Source organism: Talpa europaea (genome assembly GCF_964194135.1).
Source record: "Talpa europaea genome assembly, chromosome: 9".
In the NCBI taxonomy this organism is placed as follows: Eukaryota; Metazoa; Chordata; class Mammalia; order Eulipotyphla; family Talpidae; genus Talpa; species Talpa europaea.
In genome coordinates, this window is record NC_140076.1 from 53,560,879 (window position 1) to 53,584,809 (window position 23,931).

At 34.8% G+C, this 23,931-nt stretch overlaps 1 protein-coding gene across 1 annotated transcript in view; it reads left to right on the top strand.

Annotated features, from left to right (window-relative positions):
- The window catches only part of ANKRD13C (ankyrin repeat domain 13C), a gene marked incomplete at both ends in the record, with an annotated part of 69,967 nt that overhangs the window by 23,039 nt on the left and 22,997 nt on the right, over positions 1-23,931 (top strand). Inside the window, 7 exons of the mRNA XM_084241774.1 lie at positions 3,880-3,921; positions 6,371-6,475; positions 8,258-8,343; positions 9,529-9,574; positions 14,308-14,374; positions 17,802-17,946; positions 20,654-20,785. Of these exons, the coding sequence (XP_084097900.1) occupies positions 3,880-3,921; positions 6,371-6,475; positions 8,258-8,343; positions 9,529-9,574; positions 14,308-14,374; positions 17,802-17,946; positions 20,654-20,785 (623 nt within the window). The remainder of the gene's footprint in view (positions 1-3,879; positions 3,922-6,370; positions 6,476-8,257; positions 8,344-9,528; positions 9,575-14,307; positions 14,375-17,801; positions 17,947-20,653; positions 20,786-23,931) is intronic.

Genomic DNA, 23,931 nt, shown 5'->3' on the forward strand with positions numbered 1-23,931 from the left:
CACAGGTTCATTCTTCTGCATGAATCCCTCTGTCCCGTCCATCTGGACCTTGGAGCAGTTCCAGGTTTCTTTCCTGTTAATTTTTTTCCTAACAATTTTGGTAACTGCCAATGCTTTGCAATGCCCTAAACTAAAGAATGATCAAAATATTAAGCAAGTTTATCCTTGGCTGACATTTCAGGGCAGCTTGGATCTGACATAAATGAAAAACACATCCAATTTTACAATTATGAGACAATACTTGTTTCAAACCAAATTAGTTCTCACAAAACATCTAGATCAATTCCCATTGCATTCCTCAGTTTTGGATACAAATAGTTTCCTTTGAATGCCAAAATAATTAGACACAAAGGAATGGCACACTGATATACATCACATAGATAGAGAAAAATGTAGATGCCATCTTACAACTGGGTGGACCTTGGAAGGACAAACCTGTATAAATAGTAAAGCACACATACACCCAAGAAAAGCCCCACAAACCAAACTCTAAGTTAGGAAATGAAAATAAACTATACATGGTAACCAAAAAGAATTCCCACAAAATGAAAACCAAATTTCCCAAACCAGAAACATACTCCCAAAAGAAACTCCACAAAGTCAAAGCCAGATTTCCAAAAATAGACCAAATCCACAAACAGAACTGCAGAAGACCAAAGCCAGATACCCTAAAGTAGAGGCTGCATCCATAGCTGTCTCAAAAAGAAAACAAAACTTCAACTTCTAACCAAAATCAGCCCTTTTACTGCACAAAAACGGACAAACAGACATACAACATGCCTGTTGAGGCAGCCGCACTGTGGGCAAGACACTAGGAGGCCTTCTCCATCCTCCCTCCCACAGAGTTAACTGACCATGAATGGCAGGTGTGCTCCAGTCACAGCACCCCAAAACAACTGGACCAGTATGCCATTCTTCCCCGGTCAGGGAACCAAAAAAAGTGTCAGTACCTCTCCACTGTTCTAGGTCTGGGCACCTTCTGCCAAAACATACAATTGGTGGAGAAAAAACATATAATTTTAACCAACAGGAGAGGGGGGAGGGAGAAGGTCCAATTACTGACTGACGTTGTGAGGTGGCCTTGCAGCAACAGGAACTGACAGGATGGGGCAAGGCCTACTCGCCATAATAGGTACAAGAAGGAGAACTAGCAGGGGAGAGACTGAGGGAGAAGGTCCAGTTACTAACCGTTGGCGGTAGGTAGAATGAGATACAGGAACCAGGTCAGTGTGGTGGAGGTCAGCTGCTGCTGCTGCTACTGAGGTTGGGGTCTCCTCTCACCTTGGGTGGTAGGGAGGGTAAATAGTGGAGGCCTACCGCCTGGCGGGTGGCTGCCTTCTGCAGCATCTCCAATGAAAAGGAGCGCAAGCCCTTGTGTGTTGCTCCCAGTTAAAGACTCACAAAATGGCCGCCCTGCTCTGCCCGCTTCCCAGCATCCTCCTCGCTCAGGACGTCAGAGATGGAGTTCGGACTAGCGCTGCCTACACGGTGCTGGAGCTCGGAGCTAGAAACTGGGCCCGTGATCTGCACTGGGCTGTTCCAACAGTACTGTTTGAAAGTAGCATGTAACTATGGAGGGAGGGAATAAAGTTAGGTCATTGTACTGCTCTAAAGAAGAATAAGGGACTACTCAGCATTAGACTTTGATAAATCAAGGATGTACGTTGTGAATTCTAGAGCAGTGCTGTGTGATAGGGATACAATGTGAGCCACTTATGTATCTTCAGTTTTCTATAGCTGCCTGAGAAAAATAAAAGTGAAAATAAAAACTGGAGCTATTAGATTTAATAATGACTTACTTAAGTCAATACATCCAGAACATTATTTCATTGCAGTGATGAATATGAAATATAATTGAGATCTTTTGCATTCTTTTGTTTCAGTTAACTCTTCAAAATCCCACTGTAGCACATCATAATTCAGATGCTCAATAACTATCCATTAGTACTGGGTAGGACAGTGCATGTCTAGGATAATAAAAGAATAATAAACTGAGAAATTGTATGCCTTCCATCCAAAAAATGAAAAAGCAAAATGGAATGATAAAAATAATCAACTTAGAAGAAGGTAAGAAAGATGAGAAAAAGGAAACTAAAACTGGCAGGATGAATGCAAACATGAAGCAGATGGTTAATTTAAACCCACTGTATCAGTAGCTATGGTATATGAAACAAGACTAAATGAATGCTCCACTTAAACGACAAATGTTGTTGTATGTCTGAAAACACACCCAAGTACTTGGTACTTGCAGTTGGAGACACTTCCAAAATATACAATAAATAACAGTTGGAAATACTGAAAAAATCTATGCAAATATCATACCAAAATAATTGAAATAGCATATAATTTATAATAGGGTTTTATTTTAAAATGTATTATTTTTAATTGAGGTTAAACAGTTTTCAACACTGTAAATGATTTAGGGGTGTAGGTTCATAACATTTTAGATACATGTTACCACTTCACACCAATCACTTGAGCAGCAGTTATCTTTTACCACAATCCACCAGGCCCCCTCCTCCCTTTGCTCTCCACTCCTCCATCCTTATCTCTGGTAGCTTCAATTCTTTTTTTTTTTTTTTAATTTTTATTTAGTTTTGTGTACAGGAACTGGGGTATAGGCCAAGGTGGGGTGGGGGAGGGTGAGAGGATTCACCGGACACAGAATGGGGAATAGAACAGGCAAATCTATTGAAATATACTGCGGAGGGAGTAGCGGTCAAGACAGGAGGTCTGCTGCTCCTTGTGGATGACTTAAAGGAAATTCTAGGATTAGATCATTTTACAAGTATAATTCTAAACATTTAGGAAAAATATCACCAAAACCTTTCCAATTACATTACCTAATTTTGGAAACAATTGAGTGCAAAACCCTTGCCTAAGATAATGCCAGTTGCACTTTTTTATCGGGTTTCTGTAACCACAGATACTATCATCATTGGTTGCTGTAACGAAATGTTTTCTCAGGTTTTCATTCACAAATACTGGCTGTCTTGAGAATCAGATATGGACTGAAAGCGTTTACATAAGAATGCATAATATATATGTAAATGAACAAAATATATATCTTGTCTTCTGGAGGTTAAAATCTAATGAAAGACAGATGTTTCCACATAAAATTGAAAGTACAGTTTAATGTGGAAAGTGTTACAATAAATAAAGCTGACTTTGGGAGCAGCACAGTATCTAAGGCCTGAAATATGCCAGGCAGATGGGAAAGGAACATTTAGGAAAGATTAGCAAAGTGTGTTTAAAAGCATGGGAACCCAATTTATTGGAGGATTTATGTAGTTCAGATTAGAGCTAGGGTAACAAAGAAAATAGGAGAAGAAAGGAAGGTGAGGACTTAGCATCAAAAATGTTTTATACTATGTTAAAATAGGGAGGTTCTCTAGCCTTTTAAGTGAAAGTGTAATATTAGCAAGTTTTTGTTTTGAAATTATTCTAATATAGCTTTAGAGAAGAGATGGAAATGGGGCAAGTTTGGAGACAGGGAGATTGATAGAAGACTTCTAAATAATTTTGACATCTGAGATTAGGTCTTGATTTATGTCTCCAAGGAAGAGTATGTAGTAGGCATTTAGATTGTTTGCTGAATGAAAAACCAATGATATGATAGACAAATTGTAGCAAAGGAAGCATTGAAATCTATTTGGAGAAAAAAAATTCTTTTGGGATGTGGAGTAAAGAGGAAATAGAATTCATTGTATATAGAAGCCATGGCGTCCTCTGACTTTGAATTTGCCATATAGGCAGGATCATTCTGCAATCACATTACATTTGCTTAAAATCTGTCTGTGAAATTTCTAAAGGAGCTGAAACCACCTTTAATAGATTTTCCTAAGTTTTTATACTAATTTAATTTTTTTTCAATTTTAGGAAACACTCCTTTACATCTTGCTGTGATGTTAGGAAATAAAGGTTAGTATATAATTTCTTTTTTCTTTTCAAGCAAGTACTTACAATTTCAGAAAACTTATTTCTTATTGTTAGGGTTTATTAATTATTGTAATCTTTTAATATTTGAAAAGTTTTACATTACACTATGACTATTTTGTGTACCTAAACTCATAAGACTATCCTCTTAGATGATTGTAAAAACTTAATACTTTCTTATTCTTTGACTAAAAATACTCAGACAGGTGGTTTAAAGAAGTTACTTTTAAAGACTATTCTTAAATGCAAAAAAAAAAATCTTAGTTATCTGCATTTCTAGTAATCAAGGAAAGGACTCCAGATAACTGATTGGCAACCCTTTGAGTTCCAGGTTTAAATAAATATCTTTTAAAAACATATTCTTAAATTATTAAGCATGATCTTGAAGTATCTTGATCTTGAAGTATCATGAAAATCTGTTATTGTTATATAGTGTAATGTAGTTATTATAATATTGTTATATTATCTGTCCTATTATATGTTATCTAATTCATATTTAAAATTTCCCAATTGTTCTAAAAGTGTCTTTTATAGGCTTTATATTGAACCAAGACCCAAAGTTTACTCTGGGTCATTTGATTGTTATGTCTCTGTATTTTAACTTTAAAAAGTTTGCCTTCTTTTTCCTCCTTTGTACCTGATTTTCTGAAGAGTCTTGCTCAGTTAATTTGTAGAATGCCCATTTCTGATTTGCCTGATTATTTTCTTGTGATATTATTTTTGTTCCTCTGTCTCTTTAGTAAATTGAAATTTCACTATAGCGACTTAATTGATTTCAGGCTAAACATATCTTGAAAGAATAGTGCATAGATGATTTTATGAACTTTCTATGGCATCACATTAGGAAACACATGCTATTAAGTTATCCTACTCTTAATTCCAGTAAATCTGATCACTTGTTTAAAATAGTGATTTCTAGACATCTCCCCTGTTAGGAACATTTTTCTCTTTATAACTAGCAATCTGGGATGACACTGTGGTATCATGTGAATATCCCATTTCCCAGTACATATTCTTTTACCTAGTGACTTTAATATTCAGTGAGAAAATTTTGGTTGTAATGTACTTGATTTTCTAATTTCTTCTTCATTTATTAACTGTCATTCTCCTGTAAAGAAGTACTCATTGCCTGCCCTCTCTTATCTTTTGATGTCATTATTGACCCATCGATTGTTTTTGTTTAATGTGTTATAACTAGTCATTATTCTTTTGGGTGCTTAGTTTCCAAAATATGACTTTTTTTTTTTAATTGGCTGCATATTACTGCAGTGATATAAATATATCTTACTTTGGTCAATCATTTTGTCATGATAGTCATGCTTAGTTTCCATCATGTTTGCCACTGTAAACAAAGCTAAAATAAACATTCTTGTACATATGTTCTTATAACTAATAACAGACTTCCTTAAATACCTCTGTGAAGCTTCTCTGTTTATTTTATTCTATTCTAATAAAATATCTTGCAGCCATAAATATTCCTTTTATTACTAGGTATAGTGATGAAGTAATACTAATCTTCCTCACCTGCATTATACTGTTATTCACACTCTTATTTCCTTCCAAGCACTTATCATTGTATAATTCATTTTTTAGTTCATTAGCTTATGTATTATCTTCTAATATAGTTTATAAGCTCTGTGACAGCGAGACCTCTCTTCTCACATCTTATATTTAAGACCTAGGACTCAGAAATAGCATATACTAGGCACTTTGGTAAATATTTGTTGAATGAATGAATGAATGAATGAATGAATCATTCATTTACAAAATCTAGGTAGGATACTCACCCTGAATTCCCATAAGTTTCACCTAAGATATTTTTTGCCTGTTAACATACCTTTTATTTTTAATTAATAAAAAAAGTTTTATCAGCCTATAGAAGGGTCTGTACCTTATAATTCTTTTTATTCTTTAATAGATTGTTATTTGTCCTTGTAGTCATAAGCAGATTTTTGTCCTTTTGGGATTTCTTTTTAACTAAAAGAACAGTAAAATTAGAAAAATGAGGGATTATGGAAACATCACTGATCCTTTTTGAAACAGTCCTTTTCCAAAAATAAAGAACTTTCCATTGATATTATAGATATACAAATCTTCTTTTGGGTTTTAGTAGATAGTTTGTATTTTAATAGTCTTGCATTATCTTTCAGACTATGGAATCATTCTCAAAATACTATCAAGAACAATTGTTAGGGCACCTAATGATTTCTTTGCAGAGATCTTATTTGCTTCAGATAATTTTCTTACATTTGAGGCTCTGAAATAACCCACTTTAAATACATAAGAATTAAAAAAAAAAACCCTTCATAGTGTAGTATTTATTTATAGGTTTAATACATTAATTGGAATTTTTGAAAATTTACATGACTTTTATTTCATATTTAGAGACTTAAAATTGCATGCTATTTAATATTATTACCACTTTATATTTCAGAATGTGCCCATTTACTTTTGGCTCACAATGCTCCAGTAAAGGTGAAAAATGCTCAGGGATGGAGCCCGCTGGCGGAAGCCATCAGCTATGGAGATAGACAGATGAGTAAGCAATATAGATTACTGTTGTTGATATGTATTCAAAAACTGGAAAGTGATGAATTTGAAATATTTTACATTTAGTGTAGCTTTTCACACTATGAACCTTTGCAGTTATTTACAAACATGTATGAATTACTGTGACTTAAGTACTGAAATATTGGGTAATATATAGAAAGAATTAAGGTATCATGTTTCAAATTCTTCTAAAGTTAAGTTTATATTTGTTATAAATCATTGTTAATACATTTCTTAAAATATGGAAGTGCAAATACTGATTCCCCCCAAAACATACTGATACTTTTATATAATTGTGTTCTGAATGGTTGTTTTTCTTCCCTAAGAAAGTTTGGATATTCTTTTTTTTTTTTTAAAGTTTTATTTATTTATGCATACAAGAGCTGGAGTACAGGTCAGAGGTGTGAGGGGGTGAGAGGATTCACTAGAGACAGAGTGGGGAACAGAACAGGCAGATGGACTGAAATACACTGCTGAGTAGAGCAGCGGGCAAGCCAGGAGATGTCTGCTGGACCATGTGGGTTGCTCTCTGGCTGGGGATCGAACTCGTGCTCCAGTGACTGCGGACAGCTTCATAGGTTGCGTCCCAACCCCTTGCACCACCAGGGAGGCCCCTGGATGTTATTTTTCTATGTGAGGTCTCATGGAACACTTTTCAGCTATTATATTGTATATTGTTATCACCACCTGTTTAATAATGTTTGGTCATTTTAATGTAATGTTCTGTTATTTATTGAGAGCCTATAGTCCGTAGTAATTTATTTAATTAACGAAAGAATAAATGGTTTCTGTTTTTCATTAAGGTAACTTTTCTACCTAGGGATTGAATTTTTTCTCTTCTTTTCATTCAACAGTGGTCCATTTCATTTTTTTTTTTTTTTTTTTTTAAAGATTTATTTATTTATTTATACATGCACTGGGCACAGTCAGAAGCGCGGGAGGGTGAGAGAATTCACCAGAGCCAGAGCGGGGAGCAGAGCAGGCAGAAGGACCGAAGGACACTGCTGAGGGGAGCAGCGGGCGGCAGGAGAGGTCTGCGCGCCATGTGGGACCCTCCTCCGGTGGCCGGGGAGCAGCCGGGGATCGAACCGGCGCTGCAGAGGCTGTGGGCAGCCTCGCAACCCGGCGCTCAACCGCTGCGCCACCGGGGAGGCCCCCTGGTCCATTTCATTTTTAATGCAAAGTAGATTGAATAGAGATTTATTAAAGTGTTTGAACTTTTAGTTTACCCACAGTTAATAAGTAGTACAGTTGGGGTTTGTACTTAGGCAATGTGTATAGTTCCCAGTCTTTTAATTATTAAGAAAACACTAGAGAGTTTTTCAGGTTTTATTAGATTCAGAAGTTATTTTCACTGATAGAATAGCCCTCATTTTTGTGTTTACATGCTTTATTGTGAGAGACAAGAACAGATATACCTGGTGACAATTGCAGATAATTACATTTTTGGAATAGTGGGATTTTTAAGTTCTGCTGTTGTTGAGATCTCTGCGATCAGTTTTACAATAGGACATTGCATCACCGGATTGAGATTGGTTTTTGTTCAGTCAGGTAAATCCTTACTGATAATTAAAAACTTATAAAATTAGTGTGAGTATGTTATAAGTTGATGTAGAGGCATCTTTTCTTAATTTTCCTTGGGGATCTTAACAGTTTACCAAATTATTAATTTAATTAATATGTATATATTCTTATATCTCTGTATAATGAACCAGTGATGTTTTCAAGCCTGGTAAATTTTATTTAAATTTTTTTTAAATTTACACTTTAGTTACAGCTCTTTTAAGGAAACTTAAGCAGCAATCCAGGGAAAGTGTTGAAGAAAAGCGACCTCGATTATTAAAAGCCCTGAAAGAGGTAGGCTATATTTCTTCACTGATTTTGTTCTTAAAGAGTAACTGTCGCTGTACTTTTCAACACTTTTTTAATCATTAAACACAGTCTTTCTTTCTCATTGATAATTAAGTTTCAAGAAATGGTACAAATTCTGCTTGAATTAAGCAATAATGGCATAAAATAACAAAATACTTTGATTATAATGTATAAATGTAATCTGACAGGAAGCACTATTTACTTTGAAGTAAGAGGGTAGATAAAAAATTATTGCTTTCAATAAATTGGAGCAGAGCTATAACAAAAAAAGGAGGTACCTCATAATTAATGGCGATACTTTTCCTTTGTCCTTTGGGTTGGAAGATTCTATCGTAGCTGCTGCTGCTGCTACAGGAATAGTTGGCATCTTTGTTATATAACAAAACTTTTTTGTCTGTCCTACCTCATGATGTTAGAGCTGGGTGTACTGGCACAAAAAGGGAGAGAGGTTTATTTTCTGTTATTCTCTTTGTCTGTATTTTTGATGCTTCAGAGAACTGTGGGAGAAAGATAGATATATTGTGATGACTGTCTTCTCATATGAATACCTTTTTTATTTTGAGATCTCATGAATTAAACTTTTTTGAGGATATCACATTAGAATAGTTTCCTTAATATAGTCTCTGGTGTTTAGCTTCTGATTTGTGAAATATTTTCTCTGTAAATCTCATATGATGACATATTTTATTTATTAAACTTGTATTACCACTTACAGAAAAAAAATTCTATTGCAGTGAGTCCATTTTTAGACCATAGATCTATACAAATAATCATTTGGGTAGTCATTTTTAAAAACACTTTTGATAATCATTTTTAAAAATACTTATAAAGTTATTAATTATTACTTATTATTTTGGCTATTCTGGAATATTTATTGATACAAATTTAAAATGCTTATCAGCTTCAGATGTATTCTTATATAATTTAAAATGTTCTTACAAAATCTACAGTGGTGCATCTTTTTCTTTGTTGATAAGTAATGTGTATTATTTTTATCTTTTATGTAATAGTCATATTTTTGTGTTATTTATCCAACTCAAAACATTGAAATGATTTCTGATTCCTGTCCATAGAAATTCAATAACAGATTTTTTAAAAGCAAAATAATATGTAAATGTAAGTTGTGTTAACTAAGGTGCATTCAGTAATTATTCATATTTCACTTCTCAGCTAGGTGACTTCTATCTAGAACTTCACTGGGATTTTCAAAGCTGGGGTAAGAGTATGCCATGTTTTACTACAAAATATATTTGCATGCAAGAATGTAAGTGCAAAAATAAATACTTAACAGATTATTACATAACAAATTTGATACTTGTCCTAAGAAAAATTAATGTTGAATGTAATAATTATAAAATCATGTAGTAATAAAAGTTTCCTAACCTAATTAGTAACTTTCATAATTCTTATTTTAAGGTTAAAAAATATCTTAGGAAATTATATGAAAATAAATTATATAAAAAGAAGTATAGCTAGTTTTAGCTCCATTGATGTTATATCAGATTTTGTTACTCTGATAGGCCTGCCTTATCATTGTGCTTTATATATCAATCAGAAGTCCAAATGCCCTAAAACATAGGTTAAAAAAAGTGGTTTGTGATAGCTCTGTATAATAAAAGAGCTCCAAGTTAGCTTGGTGTAAAGCCTGAATACTAATTTTTCACCCTGCTTTTCTTCATCTGAGGTAGAGAGACCTCAGTCCTTCTTGGTAACTGTAAACTGGGGTTGTCCCTTGAGTATATGGCTCTTTAACTGATTTTCTTATTGTTAGTGGCCTAAATGCTAAATTTATCTCTTGCTGAACAAAATGTTTTAAAGTATTTTAAAAGTGACATTTCAGTTATATAAATAGAAACAGAAATGGAAAAAGAATAGAAATCTATCAGGTCCTGGGCTTTTGTTTTTGGGGAGGTTTTTGATTACCATTTCAATTTCGCTGCTTGTAATTGGTCTGTTTAGGTGTTCTATTTCTTCTTTATCTAGCTTTGGGTGATTGTAGAGTTGTAGGAATTTGTCCATCTCCTCTAGATTGTTGAACTTGTTTCCATATAACTGTTCATAGTAGTTACTAATGAATTCTACCAAACATTCAGAGACGAATTAGTGCCTATCCTTCACAAACTCTTCCAAAAAATTGAGAAGGAAGGGACAATACCAAACACGTTCTATGAAGCCAATATTACACTAATACCAAAACCGAATAAGGACAACACAAAAAAGGAAAACTATAGGCCAATCTCCCTAATGAACACTGATGCAAAAATCCTCAATAAAATTTTAGCTATCAGAATCCAACAATGTATCCATAAGATAATTCACCACGACCAAGTTGGATTCATTCCAGGGGCACAAGGATGGTTTAACATCCGAAAATCAATCAACGTTATCCAACACATCAACAAAAAGAAATATAAAAACCATATGATAATATCAATAGATGCTGAGAAAGCTTTCGACAAAGTGCAACACCCATTCATGATAAAAGCCCTTGAAATTCTTGGGATACAAGGAACATACCTCAACATCATAAAGGCCATCTATGACAAGCCAACAGCCAGTATCATTCTCAATGGTGAAAAGCTGAAAGCAATTCCATTAAGATCTGGAACAAGACAAGGATGTCCACTCTCACCACTGCTTTTCAATATAATACTGGAAGTCCTAGCCAGAGCAATAAGACAAGAGAAAGACATCCAAGGAATCCAAATAGGAAAAGAAGAAGTCAAACTATCACTATTTGCAGATGATATGATAATATACATAGAGAACCCCAAAATCTCCACAGAAAAACTAATTCAACTCATCAATCAATTCAGTAAAGTGGCAGGATACAAAATCAACACGCAAAAGTCAGTAGCCTTCCTATACACAAACAATAAATCTGAAGAAGAAGAAATCAAAAAAACCACCCCTTTTATTATCGAAACAAAAAAAATCAAATATTTGGGAATAAATCTAACAAAAGAGGTAAAGGACCTATACAAAGAAAACTATAAAACACTGTTAAAAGAAATAGAAGAAGACACAAAGAAATGGAAAGACATCCCCTGCTCATGGATTGGAAGAATAAACATTATTAAAATGGCCATCCTACCAAAAGCAATATACAGATTCAATGCTATTCCAATCAAAATCTCAATGGCATTCTTCAAAGAAATAGAACAATTATTGATGAAATTCATATGGAATCACCAAAAACCCCGAATAGCCAAAGCTCTACTGAAAAAAAAGGAAGGAAATGGAGGCATCACACTCCCAGACTTCAAACTATACTACAAAGCCATAATCATCAAAACTGCATGGTATTGGAACAAGAACAGATATACAGACCAATGGAATCGAATAGAAAATCCAGAAATAAACCCACAGATTTATGGTCAACTAATCTTTGACAAAGGAGCAAAGACTATGCATTGGAGCAAAGAAAGTTTGTTCAATAAATGGAGCTGGGAAAACTGGGTCGCTACATGCAAAAGAATGAAGCTTGACCACTACCTCACACCATACACAAAAATCAACTCAAAATGGATTAAAAACTAGACATAAGACCTGAAACCATAAAATACATAGAAGGAAATATAGGCGAAACACTACGGGATTTGCACATCAAAGACATCTTTACAGACACATCACCCAAAGCAGTGATAGTGAAGACAAAGATAAACAGCTGGGACTACATCAAATTAAAGAGCTTCTGCACAGCAAAAGAGACAATAACAAAAACAAAGAGAAACCCCACCAACTGGGAGAACATTTTTGCACCCAACACTAATGATAAAGGACTGATCACAAAAATCTGCAAAGAGCTGATGAGACTCAGCAACAACAAAGAAAATAATCCAGTCAAAAAATGGGCAGAAGAGCTAAAAAGAAACTTCTCTGAAGAGGAAATGCAAATGGCCAACAGACATATGAAAAAATGTTCAACATCACTTGTAATCAGGGAAATGCAAATCAAAACTACCATGAGATACCATCTCACACCAGTGAGAATGGCACATATTAAAAAAACTAGCAACAACAAATGTTGGCGAGGATGTGGAGAAAAAGGAACTCTCCTGCAGCACTGCTGGTGGGAGTGCAAACTGGTCCAACCACTATGGAGAGCTGTGTGGAGATTTCTGGACCTACTAAACATAGAGCTTCCATATGATCCAGCAATTCCACTCCTAGGTATTTACCCAAAGGACACAGAAACATCAATTCCAAAGAGCATCTGCACCCCTATGTTTATAGCAGCACTGTTTACAATAGCTAAGCTTTGGAAACAGCCCAAATGCCCAAAAATAGATGACTGGATCAAGAAGCCGTGGTACATATACATCATGGAATATTACTCAGCATTCAAAAAAGATAAACACATGCAATTTGCAGCAAGATGGATGGCGCTCGAAGGGATCATGCGCAGCGAAATAAGCCAGAAAGAAAAAGAAAAATACCGATGGTCTCACTCATAGCAGCAATCTAGAAAACTTAAATAAGGGACCAGGAAAAAGAATAACTATAGAAAGTGAAAATCAAAATCAACAAAAAACTATGAACCAGAGACACTTTTTTGGGGGGCGGGGGGCGGGAGGGGAAGGATTGGGGTCAGAATGGGGCGTTTGCAATTGTATGGGGGAATATAAAAATAAAATTTAATATTAAAAAAAAATAGAAATCTAATAGAAATGAAGGCAATCACTCTCAAATTTATGTGTATATCTACCATTATCAACACATTATAAATGTTGGGTAATCAACAGAAATCCAGAAAACTGAATTCCAACTAGTGAGCATGAAAGAAGAACTTTGATCACTTTTATGGATTAATGCTATTATTTACTTTCTTCAACTTCTATTATTTCATACAAGGAAAAATTTTATCAGAAAATGATTTCTTGTATTCTTTGTCGAGGGTAACTCTTAGTTGATGTTCTCTCTGGGAAGTAAGTTTTTCTAATCTTTGTAAAATGCAATGTCTAGAAGATGGTCTTCAATACTGGAAATAGCTTTGGACTAAATTAATTTTCATGATCTCAAAAAAACAGTGACATATTAAGTACAACTTTAGTGATAATTATAAAATATTAACTTTTTTTGAAAAAGCTAACTAACAACTATTGTCTGTTCCTTTCTAACCCATATTGATTTATTATCCATTTTTAAAATACTGAGTTTTGTAAAATATGCCTGTAATATTTCTTGTATATATGCACACTCTCTCTTACATATACACATGCATGTGACATGATATTAATTTTTTTTTTGTATGTGGCAGTTTAATATAGTCTGTTATGCAGAAGTATTTATCTATAGAATAACTGTTATTTTCCCATTAATATAAATAATTAATAAAGTAAAATACAAAATAAGTCATAAAAAGATCATCATATAACTTATGATATTAATCTGACCAACACTAGAATGTAGAAATTTATAGATAGTATCATTCCATTTTATAGATTTTGAAACTGAAGTGTATAGTATAACAAGATTATATGTTTAGGATACAAACTCAAATTCTACTGTTTTGTTCTAAAAATGTTTTTTCTGTTATACATATTACTTTCCTGCTATTTAATCAAATTATATTTAAAGAATCAAATAGGACCCAGGCCCATCTGGTTACTTATTCAGGAGGGTTTAATTATCATAGGGCACTCTTTTTCTCATTTATAATAATATCCTGCAATATATATTTAAGAATAGTGTTATATTGACTTTGCTATTTTTTACATTTTTGTGGCTGGGTGAAGTATACAGCAATAACAATTAGATAATAGATAATTGAAGCTGTTTTAAATTGTTTAATATATTATTCTTTAAATGGAAAACTACCATTTTGATGGAAATTTTTATAATTCTGGTGAATTGGTAGAATGTTTACATTATTCTTCTTTTAATTGAAGTTTTTATTGCTTCAGAACTTCAGATGGTTATTTTTTATTTTTCTTTTTAAAAATACAGTGCCTTTACTTTCCCGAATTCTGCCTTCTGATGCATGTAAAATATACAAACAAGGTATCAATATCAGGTAAGATGATTTTATTTTTTCTGAATAACAAAAACTTGAGGTTTAGTGGAAGCTTTTCTTTTTTTGTATTAATAGCTTGTGTTTGGATTAGTACTTTATAACTTAAACATACTCTAGCATATTCACAATATTTAAATTCATTGGTGACATACTACATATAAGAAACCAGAGGCATAAAATCTTGACTAAAGTGAAGGTGTTATTCTTATTTAACTACAGACTGACTTGAAGACAAACAGAATGAGGGTCATGATAGAGTTCTAAGAAGGTTTAAGGTGGTCATCTTCCTGTTCTTGACTTTTAAGGAGTTAAAGGCCACATAAGGAAGAATCAGCGCTCATCCTTTTTTTGCATCCCTGCCTTTCCTTATCTAGCCATCCATCCATCTATCCACTGGTCTACTCAGTCATCTATTCATTCTAATGAATATTTATGGCTAATTTTAATTTTCTTCTTTTCCTTTATAAAACTAAGATTCATGTTTGGGTCTCATGGGAAGTCTGTTTTACTCATTTTGGAATTTTGCTTTTATCATTCTTTATATTGTAGCTTTATAGTAACATAGAAATATTTATGTATAATGTTAATAAACATGCTTCTGAATATACATATATATATATATATATATGCACACAGCATTGTTGGAAATTATATGTAAATTTTTATATCTATTTCTCTATAAATTTCCAAAATTTTAGTTTGGAAATGAGAGTATAGAACTAGAATATTTTGATAGATTATATCATGGAAGCTCTTCATATTTTAGATGAGAATGTTCAGCAAGATGAAGTGAGCTTTGCAAGAGCATATTGAAAATTAATGACTGAACCTGGTCCTCTGACTTTTTGTCACTTGTTCTCACCATGTCGCAAGGCAGACATTTAAAAAAGTTACATATTCTGGGCCTCCCCGGTGGCGCAGCGGTTGAGCGCTGGGTTGCGAAACTGCGCGCGGCCTCTGCGGCGCCGGTTCGATCCCTGGCTGCTCCCCGGCCACCGGAGGAGGGTCCCACATGGCGCGCAGACCTCTCCTGCCGCCCGCTGCTCCCCTCAGCAGTGTACTTCGGTCCTTCTGCCTGCTCTGCTCCCCGCTCTGGCTCTGGTGAATTCTTTCACCCTCCCGCACTTCTGACTGTACCCAGTGCATGTATAAACAAAACCAGCAAACAAATAAAGCATGCCTCTATTAAAAAAAAAAAAAAAAAGTTACATATTCTGAGATCTATTATGCAATTTGTTAAATTACGTTGAAGAGATAAATTTTAGTTGCAAGTAAGCTCTAGGTTAATTATTCTTATGCAATAAAATTTGATTCAGGAAGAAGTTCATAGGTTTTTATTTTTAAAAAACAACCTTTTCAGATGTTCTTAATTATGGAAATGCTCATACACATTAGATTCATGGCCACAGTAGAAATATTGTTAAAACAGAAAAACTAGGTAAGAAAGATTTTGATAAGGATGTAAATCTAATTTAGCAGTCTGATGTTAGCAAACTTAAAAAAAAATTCATCCAAGCCCCGCCCCGAAAATTATTCCTCAATTAAAAATGTTTAATATAGTTGCTTGCCAAATGTAGTTGATAATTTAGGAGAATAGTAGTATCTTCCATGTACTGCTTTTAAAAAACTGATAATTTTACTTCTTAATTTATGCAAAAAAGAGGCTTCTTTTAAAAATGGTTTCATATATGTGACTTTTAAAATTAATGATATGATGTGTATTGCATAATAAATACACATAATAAAACTACAAATTGGTTTAAATGGAGGGATGAAAATAAGAGCATGGGGAAAAGTAATTGTGTCAGAGAATATAGGTGAGGGAAAACTACTGTTTGGTAGAATATGTATGTCTTTTTTCCCATTTGCAAAGTATAAAATCAAAGATAAATTAAAATGGGCTGATTTTGGGTGTGACTAGATTAGGTGGAAATGTCACCATATCAGTTTGTCTTCATTTCTGTCTTACTCTCTGTGCATTCTCCTCTTTTTGCTATTCCTGCTCCCATCCCTGGCAACCCACCATCACTTTAATATAGGATGACATAAAGACAGAAGACTGTTCAGGTCCATTTCTTTTATGTGGAGTTTAGGGTTTCCTGGTAGCTAAAGCTTGGAGTCCAGGGGGATCAGACAGATCTAATGGAACACACTGCTGAGGGGAGCAGTGGGCGACATAGAAGAGGTCTGCTGTGCCATGTGGATTAGCTCCCTGGCCAGGGCTTGAACTGGTGTTGCAATGGCTGGCAATAGCTTGATAGCACTGGGGCTTTAACCCCTGCCCCACCGGGGATGCCCCCTATTTATTCTTTTGATGTAACATGTGTGATATATTCCATTTCTCAGCCTTTTCTGTACAGGGAAAGCAAAAATGCTCACTCGCTTTGCCTTGTCTAGGATGAGAACGGAAAAACCTACAAAGTGATGAATTCTCAAAGTTGCATTAGAAACTTAGTGGCCAGGGTGGATACTTGAGTATCTTAACAGCTGTGTTAACTTATTTCTTAGACTAAGAACTGTGTGTTTTGAGCGAGTTACGGAGATCCTGATCTGGTGATCTCCTACAAACTCTTGTGCAAAATTGAAGCACTTAAGAGTACTTGTGACCTTTTTCACCCCTAATTGCAGTAAGTAGTGATTTGTGGAATTTATTTTGGATTAGTCCTTTGGGCTAGATCATAGTCAGGTCTTGGTTACCAAAAAGCATGACAAGTATACAGATATGTGAATCTGAGACTCTTTGTCACAGGAATGATCCATAAGGTTTTTAGGTTGTGTAGATGTTGGCAAAGAGAATGCTGGGAATGAGAATGCAAATCTGAATCTGGGAAGTCAAATAGAAAGGTTAAGAATTTGGAGTAGATTACAAGGTTTATCAAGTTCATGCAGCAGGGTTTGGTGCCAGATGGTTAGACATAAGACATAGATGTAGATGTAAATCAAAGGGGCAAGATTGTTAGAGATACAGTCCTTAATCCAAGAATGCAGTGTATCTATTGCTGTGCCTCTCATATGTACCCTGCTGAGCTAACAACATGGTCTTTAAGGGAAAATTTAGTGTTAGGTCTGCTTTCCTTTTCTGCCTATCCCAGTTGAAGTAACTTGTATGGGATAGCTACAATAAGAGAAATGGTGGGAACCAAGATTACAGTCAGGAAGATACTTCAGTAATGGGGAAACAATCTTTTTCTTCCTAGATTTATAAAGTATATATGTCCAGAAAAACGAAATATAGATACAATGGAATATATTTAAATATTCTTTTGGTGTTTTAAAATTAGATATTTTAAATTTAGATTTTATCTATGATTTGACTTTGAAATATAGTATTAGCATCATCAGGTGAGTTTAGAAGGAACATGGCTTGTTTGTTTATTATGAGTTTTAGCACAATTTTGTCAGTTTCTCTTCTATCCGTTTTCCACAGGCTTGACACTACTCTCATAGACTTTACTGACATGAAGTGCCAACGAGGGGATTTAAGCTTCATTTTCAATGGGGATGCGGCACCCTCTGAATCTTTTGTAGTATTAGACAATGAACAAAAAGTTTATCAGCGAATTCACCATGAGGTGAGCATGTTGTCTTATCAGCATTCCTCTAAGTGGTTGTTAAAAAAGTAGGTCTCTGTATGCAACCAAATCTCAGTGTAATTGTTTTAAAAGACATAAAGTATAATTGAAACAGTTCATTCTCAAAACTTTCATTTCCTTACTACTATGCAGTAGTCAGCTTTTAGAAAATATGTAATTTTTATCATTATGTCTTCATCCTGACTAATCCATTCAATCTGTTTGGTCATAATTCCTTGATGATCTATCTCTCTCCTAGTTAAGTCAACTCCAGCTATTCTTAATTCTCATTTGTTGAACCTGTGCTCTCCCTTTTACAATTTATTATCTTACTACCTTAGCTTCTTTTAATGTTGTTGTCCACCTTTTATCTCCTTAATATGAATGTACGTATCTTTTGGCTCTTTACTCTTTCACTTTCCTAACTCTTTGACTACCTTTCTTTTCTCTTTATCTTTTTCCCCTTATCTTCCTTTGGTCACATCACTTCTCCATGTTGGTATTTTTTCCACAACTACCATTGAATAACCTTGTCCATTTTTATCTTTATCCTTTGTTCTTTGATGCCCCTTTCCCTGCCGTAAACCAAAGAAAAAGCTTTTTGAGTATCTACAAATCATTGATTACCCTACAAATGTTTAAGTCAACATTTTGTTTCGTCACTGTTTCTTTTTTGATTTGTTTTTATTTTTCATCGTTTCCTTTCTGCATATTATCATTTACCACATCTTGTGGCTCATCCTCGATATCTCTTACTTAGATTTGTTTGTTTTACTACAATATCAATTGATGAGCCCTTAGTCAGCTTAAGTGTGTACTATTGAAATAGTTTGCTGTCTGGCATTGAGCAATAAAGATTTAGATTGGAACAAAGATTTAGAGGAAACGAAAAAAGGCATTCCTTGTGGAAGAAACAGGATGAGTAAAGTCAAGAAATGGGACTAAGAATAGTCTGTTTGCAAAGAGGGCAACGAGGCAAGAGAAAGATATTAAAGGAATGTCAACTAGAAAAGAAGTAAAACTTTCATTATCTGCAGATGACATGGTAATATACATAGAAAAACCCGAGAGTCTTCACTAGAAAACTAATGGCAATAATACATTAGTTCAATAAAGTGGGAAGGTACAGAATCAATCTGCAAATATCAGTTGCATTTGAAAAGACATCCAGAAAACAATCACATTCACAATTGCAAAAACAGAATTAAGTACCAAAGAGTGGACCTAACAAAGGGGGTGAAGGATCTATACAATGAAAAATAAAAGACATTGTTGAAAGAAATAGAAAACACAAAGAAATGGAAAACTAAACTTTGCTCATGGATTGGAAAGACGAAGGAAATGGTACTCTCCCAGTCCTAAGTTACTGCTATTTTTTCATGTAGTCTCATAGATTGAGAAATGGACTATATTTGCGTAAAAGTTTTGTGTTGAAGAGTAGAAAAAGGGTCTTTGGGAATGTATCGCGTAGAAATAAGGAGGTATGGGATCTAGACCCTCTAGCCATGGTTAAACCTTATTGGCAGTTCTTATTTCCCAGTCAGCTCTAGCTGCCTTTTTTTGTCCCTTTTTCCCTTAGCACATTGTGGTCCTAAGAGAGATTCAAAGAATCCCTATTGGCTTATTACAGAATAGAATCTCATCTTATTCCACTTACCCTTCTGTACCTGATCCCTTAGTCTTCTGTTCATGAAATAAGCATAAAGCTTTCCTTTTTTCTCATCTGAAAGTAATTATTGATTATTATATGCCAGTTCTAGGGAATATAGAGGGCATAAAGCCCACAAGCCTACTTACTAAGTTGAGAAATTATGGATTGACATCTATGGATTCCTTTTCTATAAGTAATATAGGGATGATCCTTTCTGGTTTCCCCTCATTTCTTTCCTCACTCTTTTCATTTCTTCCTCCACGCTTCCCCCACCTCTTTCCTTCCTTCTATTTCCTCCTTTCTTCCTTCCACTTGGAACTATTGGGGAAGAAAGGCTCAAATGATAGTGATAGGGCAAGAATTAAAGTGAGATTTGTCTATATTTAAAGAAAACAAAGACTTCATGTGGACATTTTATCTTAGACCTATCAACTTCATTCTTTTTTTTAAAGTTTTATTTATCATACAAGAACTGGGGTACAGGTGAGAGGTGTGAGAGGTGTGGGGGGTGAGAGGATTCACCAGAGACAGAGCGGGGACCAGAACAGGCAGACTGACTGAAATACACTGCTGAGGGGAGCAGAGGGCCAGTCAGGAGAGGTCTGCTGTGCCATGTGGGTTGCTCCCTGGCCGGGGACTAAACTCGTGCTGCACGGATAGCTTCATAGGTTGCGCCTTAACCCCTTGTGCCACCAGGGAGGCCCCTCAACTTCATTCTTAAAGTAATCTTTTAAAATTGATCTACATACTCTGTATTTCTATAATAGGTAATCTAGGGTTGTTTCCATTGCATATCTGTAACAGTGTAAGAGTACTGTTTCATGTGTCCTGTATTTGTCAATTCATAATTAGTCATAATTCTAACTTAATTAGATATATGAAGTTTATAGACCTATAATTGTTTTTAGAATAAGTAGTGCTTCACATTTTTTCATCTGTCCTTTTTCTTTTTCAAATCCATAACATTCAATCCAGCCACGTTGTTGATAATTTCATATGCAGCACCATGATTTTTGAAAACCTAGATTCTTATATTTAACTTTTGCTTCTCCCCAGGAATCAGAGATGGAAACAGAAGAAGAGGTTGACATTTTAATGAGTAGTGATATTTACTCTGCAACTTTATCAACCAAATCAATTTCTTTCACACGTGCCCAAACAGGATGGCTTTTTCGAGAAGATAAAACAGTATGTTCAAATTAGATTCTAAATTTTAAAACTTGTTTAGTAGTTAATGTCGCCAAAATAGTGTAATGGAAATGCAGGAGGAAGTAGCTTACTGAGTTGTGTTTTCTCCTTGAATCCAGATAGGGAATTATAATGATTGGTTAGAGTTGGAAGCTAGGAGAGACAGCTTAGCACATTTGAATTCTATGTTGGGAAAGATTTCTAATATCATTGCCTTGTTATTGTACAGAACATAGTTTCTATTACTAGGCAAAAGCATTTTCATTCTTATTATAAAGTACTTATAAAGGTTAATTTTTTTTTATTGCAGTAACACTGGTTTACAATACTGTACATGATTTAAGGAAATAGGCTCACATTCTTCAGATGTATGTTACCACACCACACCCACCAAGCCCACCACCGAAGCACCCATAGTCCTTCACTGTAGACCATTGTGCTCCCTTCCTCTTTCTCTCCCAGTCCCCTCATCCCAAGTAGCATTAATTATGCAGTCATATATCTAGGATTTGTTTGAATTTAGTTTTGTTTCTCTGTAGTCCATATATGAGTGAAATCATTCAATATTTGTCTTTCTCCTCCTAATTTATTTCACCTTACATATTCACTTTGCATAATCCCTTCCAGTTGCAGCCAGGTTGTGACTTGTTTTATTCTTTAAGAAGAGTACAGTGAAGGATATACTTTTGAGTTCTCCTTGGACATTTGTCTTTTCACTTTCAGAATGCTAAGTATTTACTTACCTAGTTTCTATTTATAAGAATTCCACATATATGATTACAATTAAATAAGCTTACATTTCAACATTATCATTACAATAAATCTCACTGGAGGTTCCCCATTAGTGAGTTGCTTTTTTCCCCATAACTCCATTTCCTTCTGTTAGCAAAAGTTTGTATGATGCTGTTTAAACTATATTGAAACATTTGTAATTAGATCTATGAGGAAGCGTTTTAGAAAGTTTTAAAGTCAAGAATAAGTAATCACATCAGGTAAAAGCCAGGATTTACAGCTTTTAAAAATTACATATTGTTTACTACACACTGTGGACATGAATGTATTCTTTTTGAAGAAAAAAAACAGCTTATATTAGTCATGGCTCTCTGAGAAACAAAATAATATTTATCTCTTTCTATACACATATAAATAAATATAGATATCTATATGTAGCTCTCTGTGTGTGTATGTCTATATGTAGATGTACATATATATATATATATATATATATAGAGAGAGAGAGAGAGAGAGAGAGAGAGAGAAGGTAACATACGGATTGATTTATTTTAAGGAAATGGCTCACGTGAATGTAAAACCTGCCAAGTCTGAAATCTGTGGCGCAGTCTTGCAGGCTGAAAATGCAGGCTGGAAAAGTTGATGTTGTGTTGAGTCTGACTGACACCTACTGGCTGGAATCTCAGGCCTGGTTTCTATGTTGCAATCCTGAGTCCTAATTGTTTTACCTTTGGGAAACATTTGTCAGTGCGTTTAAATTTTGCATTGAATTGGTGAGGCTGACCCACATTATAAGGGTAATCTGCTTTACTCTAAGTCTGCTGATTTAATATTAATTACATCTAAAAAATATTTTTACAGTAGTATCTAGAGTGGTGTTTGACTAAACATCATATTAGGCACATAGTCTAGCCAAGTTGCCATAAAATTAACTATCATACAACCTTACCATAAAGCTGAAAATTCCCCCTTGGGCACTACTTACCTGCCCAGAGCCCCTTGTTAAAGGTTATCCATTTATATATTCTCCAGACCTTTTAAAGTCTTTATGTATCTAAATATGTATCCCTTGTAATTACGTAGCTTTAGTTGTGAATATTTATTTTTCAATGTTACCTCATAAAGTACTATATCAACTTTTTTAAACTCTTTAGTGTGACTTTTTTTTTTTTTAAATCAATAGTACCACTCCATTCTTTTTTGGCAACTGCATAGTATTCCATAGTATGAATATGCTGTGATTTGTTTACCTAGTCTCTTATTTTTTGACATTTATATGAATGGACGCACCTTTATCAGAGAATCTCGGTATATTATATTACAATGTCACTTTTACCATCCCTGAATATGTCTTTGACATTGTCTCACAGACAGCAAGAAATAGAATGTATGAATTATGGGGAATATGCACTTGAAACTTTTATAGATATGATGACATACTTTTAACACAGTTTTTTCATTATAAGATTTCATAAACTGAGAATTATCATCCGAGTATTTCCCAATCACAAATTCACACTATGAAATATAGGCTCGTCACTTTTTCTCTTTAAGCTTATTTGGCAATAAATAGCATATAGGATTTCCAGTTGTGAGATCCTATATTGCAGTCCATTTATAGGCTTGAAGACTTACTTGTTTGTACTCTGTTCTTCTGGACAGCATTAGAAGGATCACTTCAAGAGAAGATAAAAATTGAAGCTGCTATAATCTAGTGCTACTCCTTAGCAGCTCAAAACTCTTGAACACCATTAGGTGATCTTCTTAAATCTTTAACAGGTAAGGAGGGAGTCAGTAATGCTTACAGTTCCCATTTTGTTGGTAAAAATAGGTGCAGAATGCTTTGCTTTCTGTTTATGGATAAGGAGGCACCAAAAGTAGGGTGGACATGGAAACAACTCTAATCCCGCAGTTTTAGAGTGCCAGAAACCAACAGCAAGATGGAGACCAAGTGATTTGCATGCAGTCAGAAATGAGAAACTTATTTCCAGTAAGTTATTGATCATATTTTTTGAAGTAAGATTTAAAAACTGACCACCAGTGGATTTGAAAAAAGTAAAGTTTAGTGTTGAAGGAGGAATTCACTGAAAGGAAGTAACTCTTTCCTTGATGTTCTTTATAGCACTTGCGGTTCCTTATTCCCTATCCATAGTATACACACTTATATTGGTGAGCAAACCTCTCTGTTGTTCTTTCTTCTTTGTTGAAAGCAACAAGCAAAGGAAACTTAAAGTTTGGTCCTGTTAGAAAATAGAGCATTGGGGGCCTCCCCGGTGGCGCAGCGGTTGAGCGCTGGGTTGCGAAGCTGCCCGCAGCCTCTGCAGTGCCGGTTCAATCCCTGGCTGCTCCCGGCCACCGGAGGAGGGTCCCCCATGGCGCGCAGACCTCTCCTGCTGCCCGCTGCTCCCCTCAGC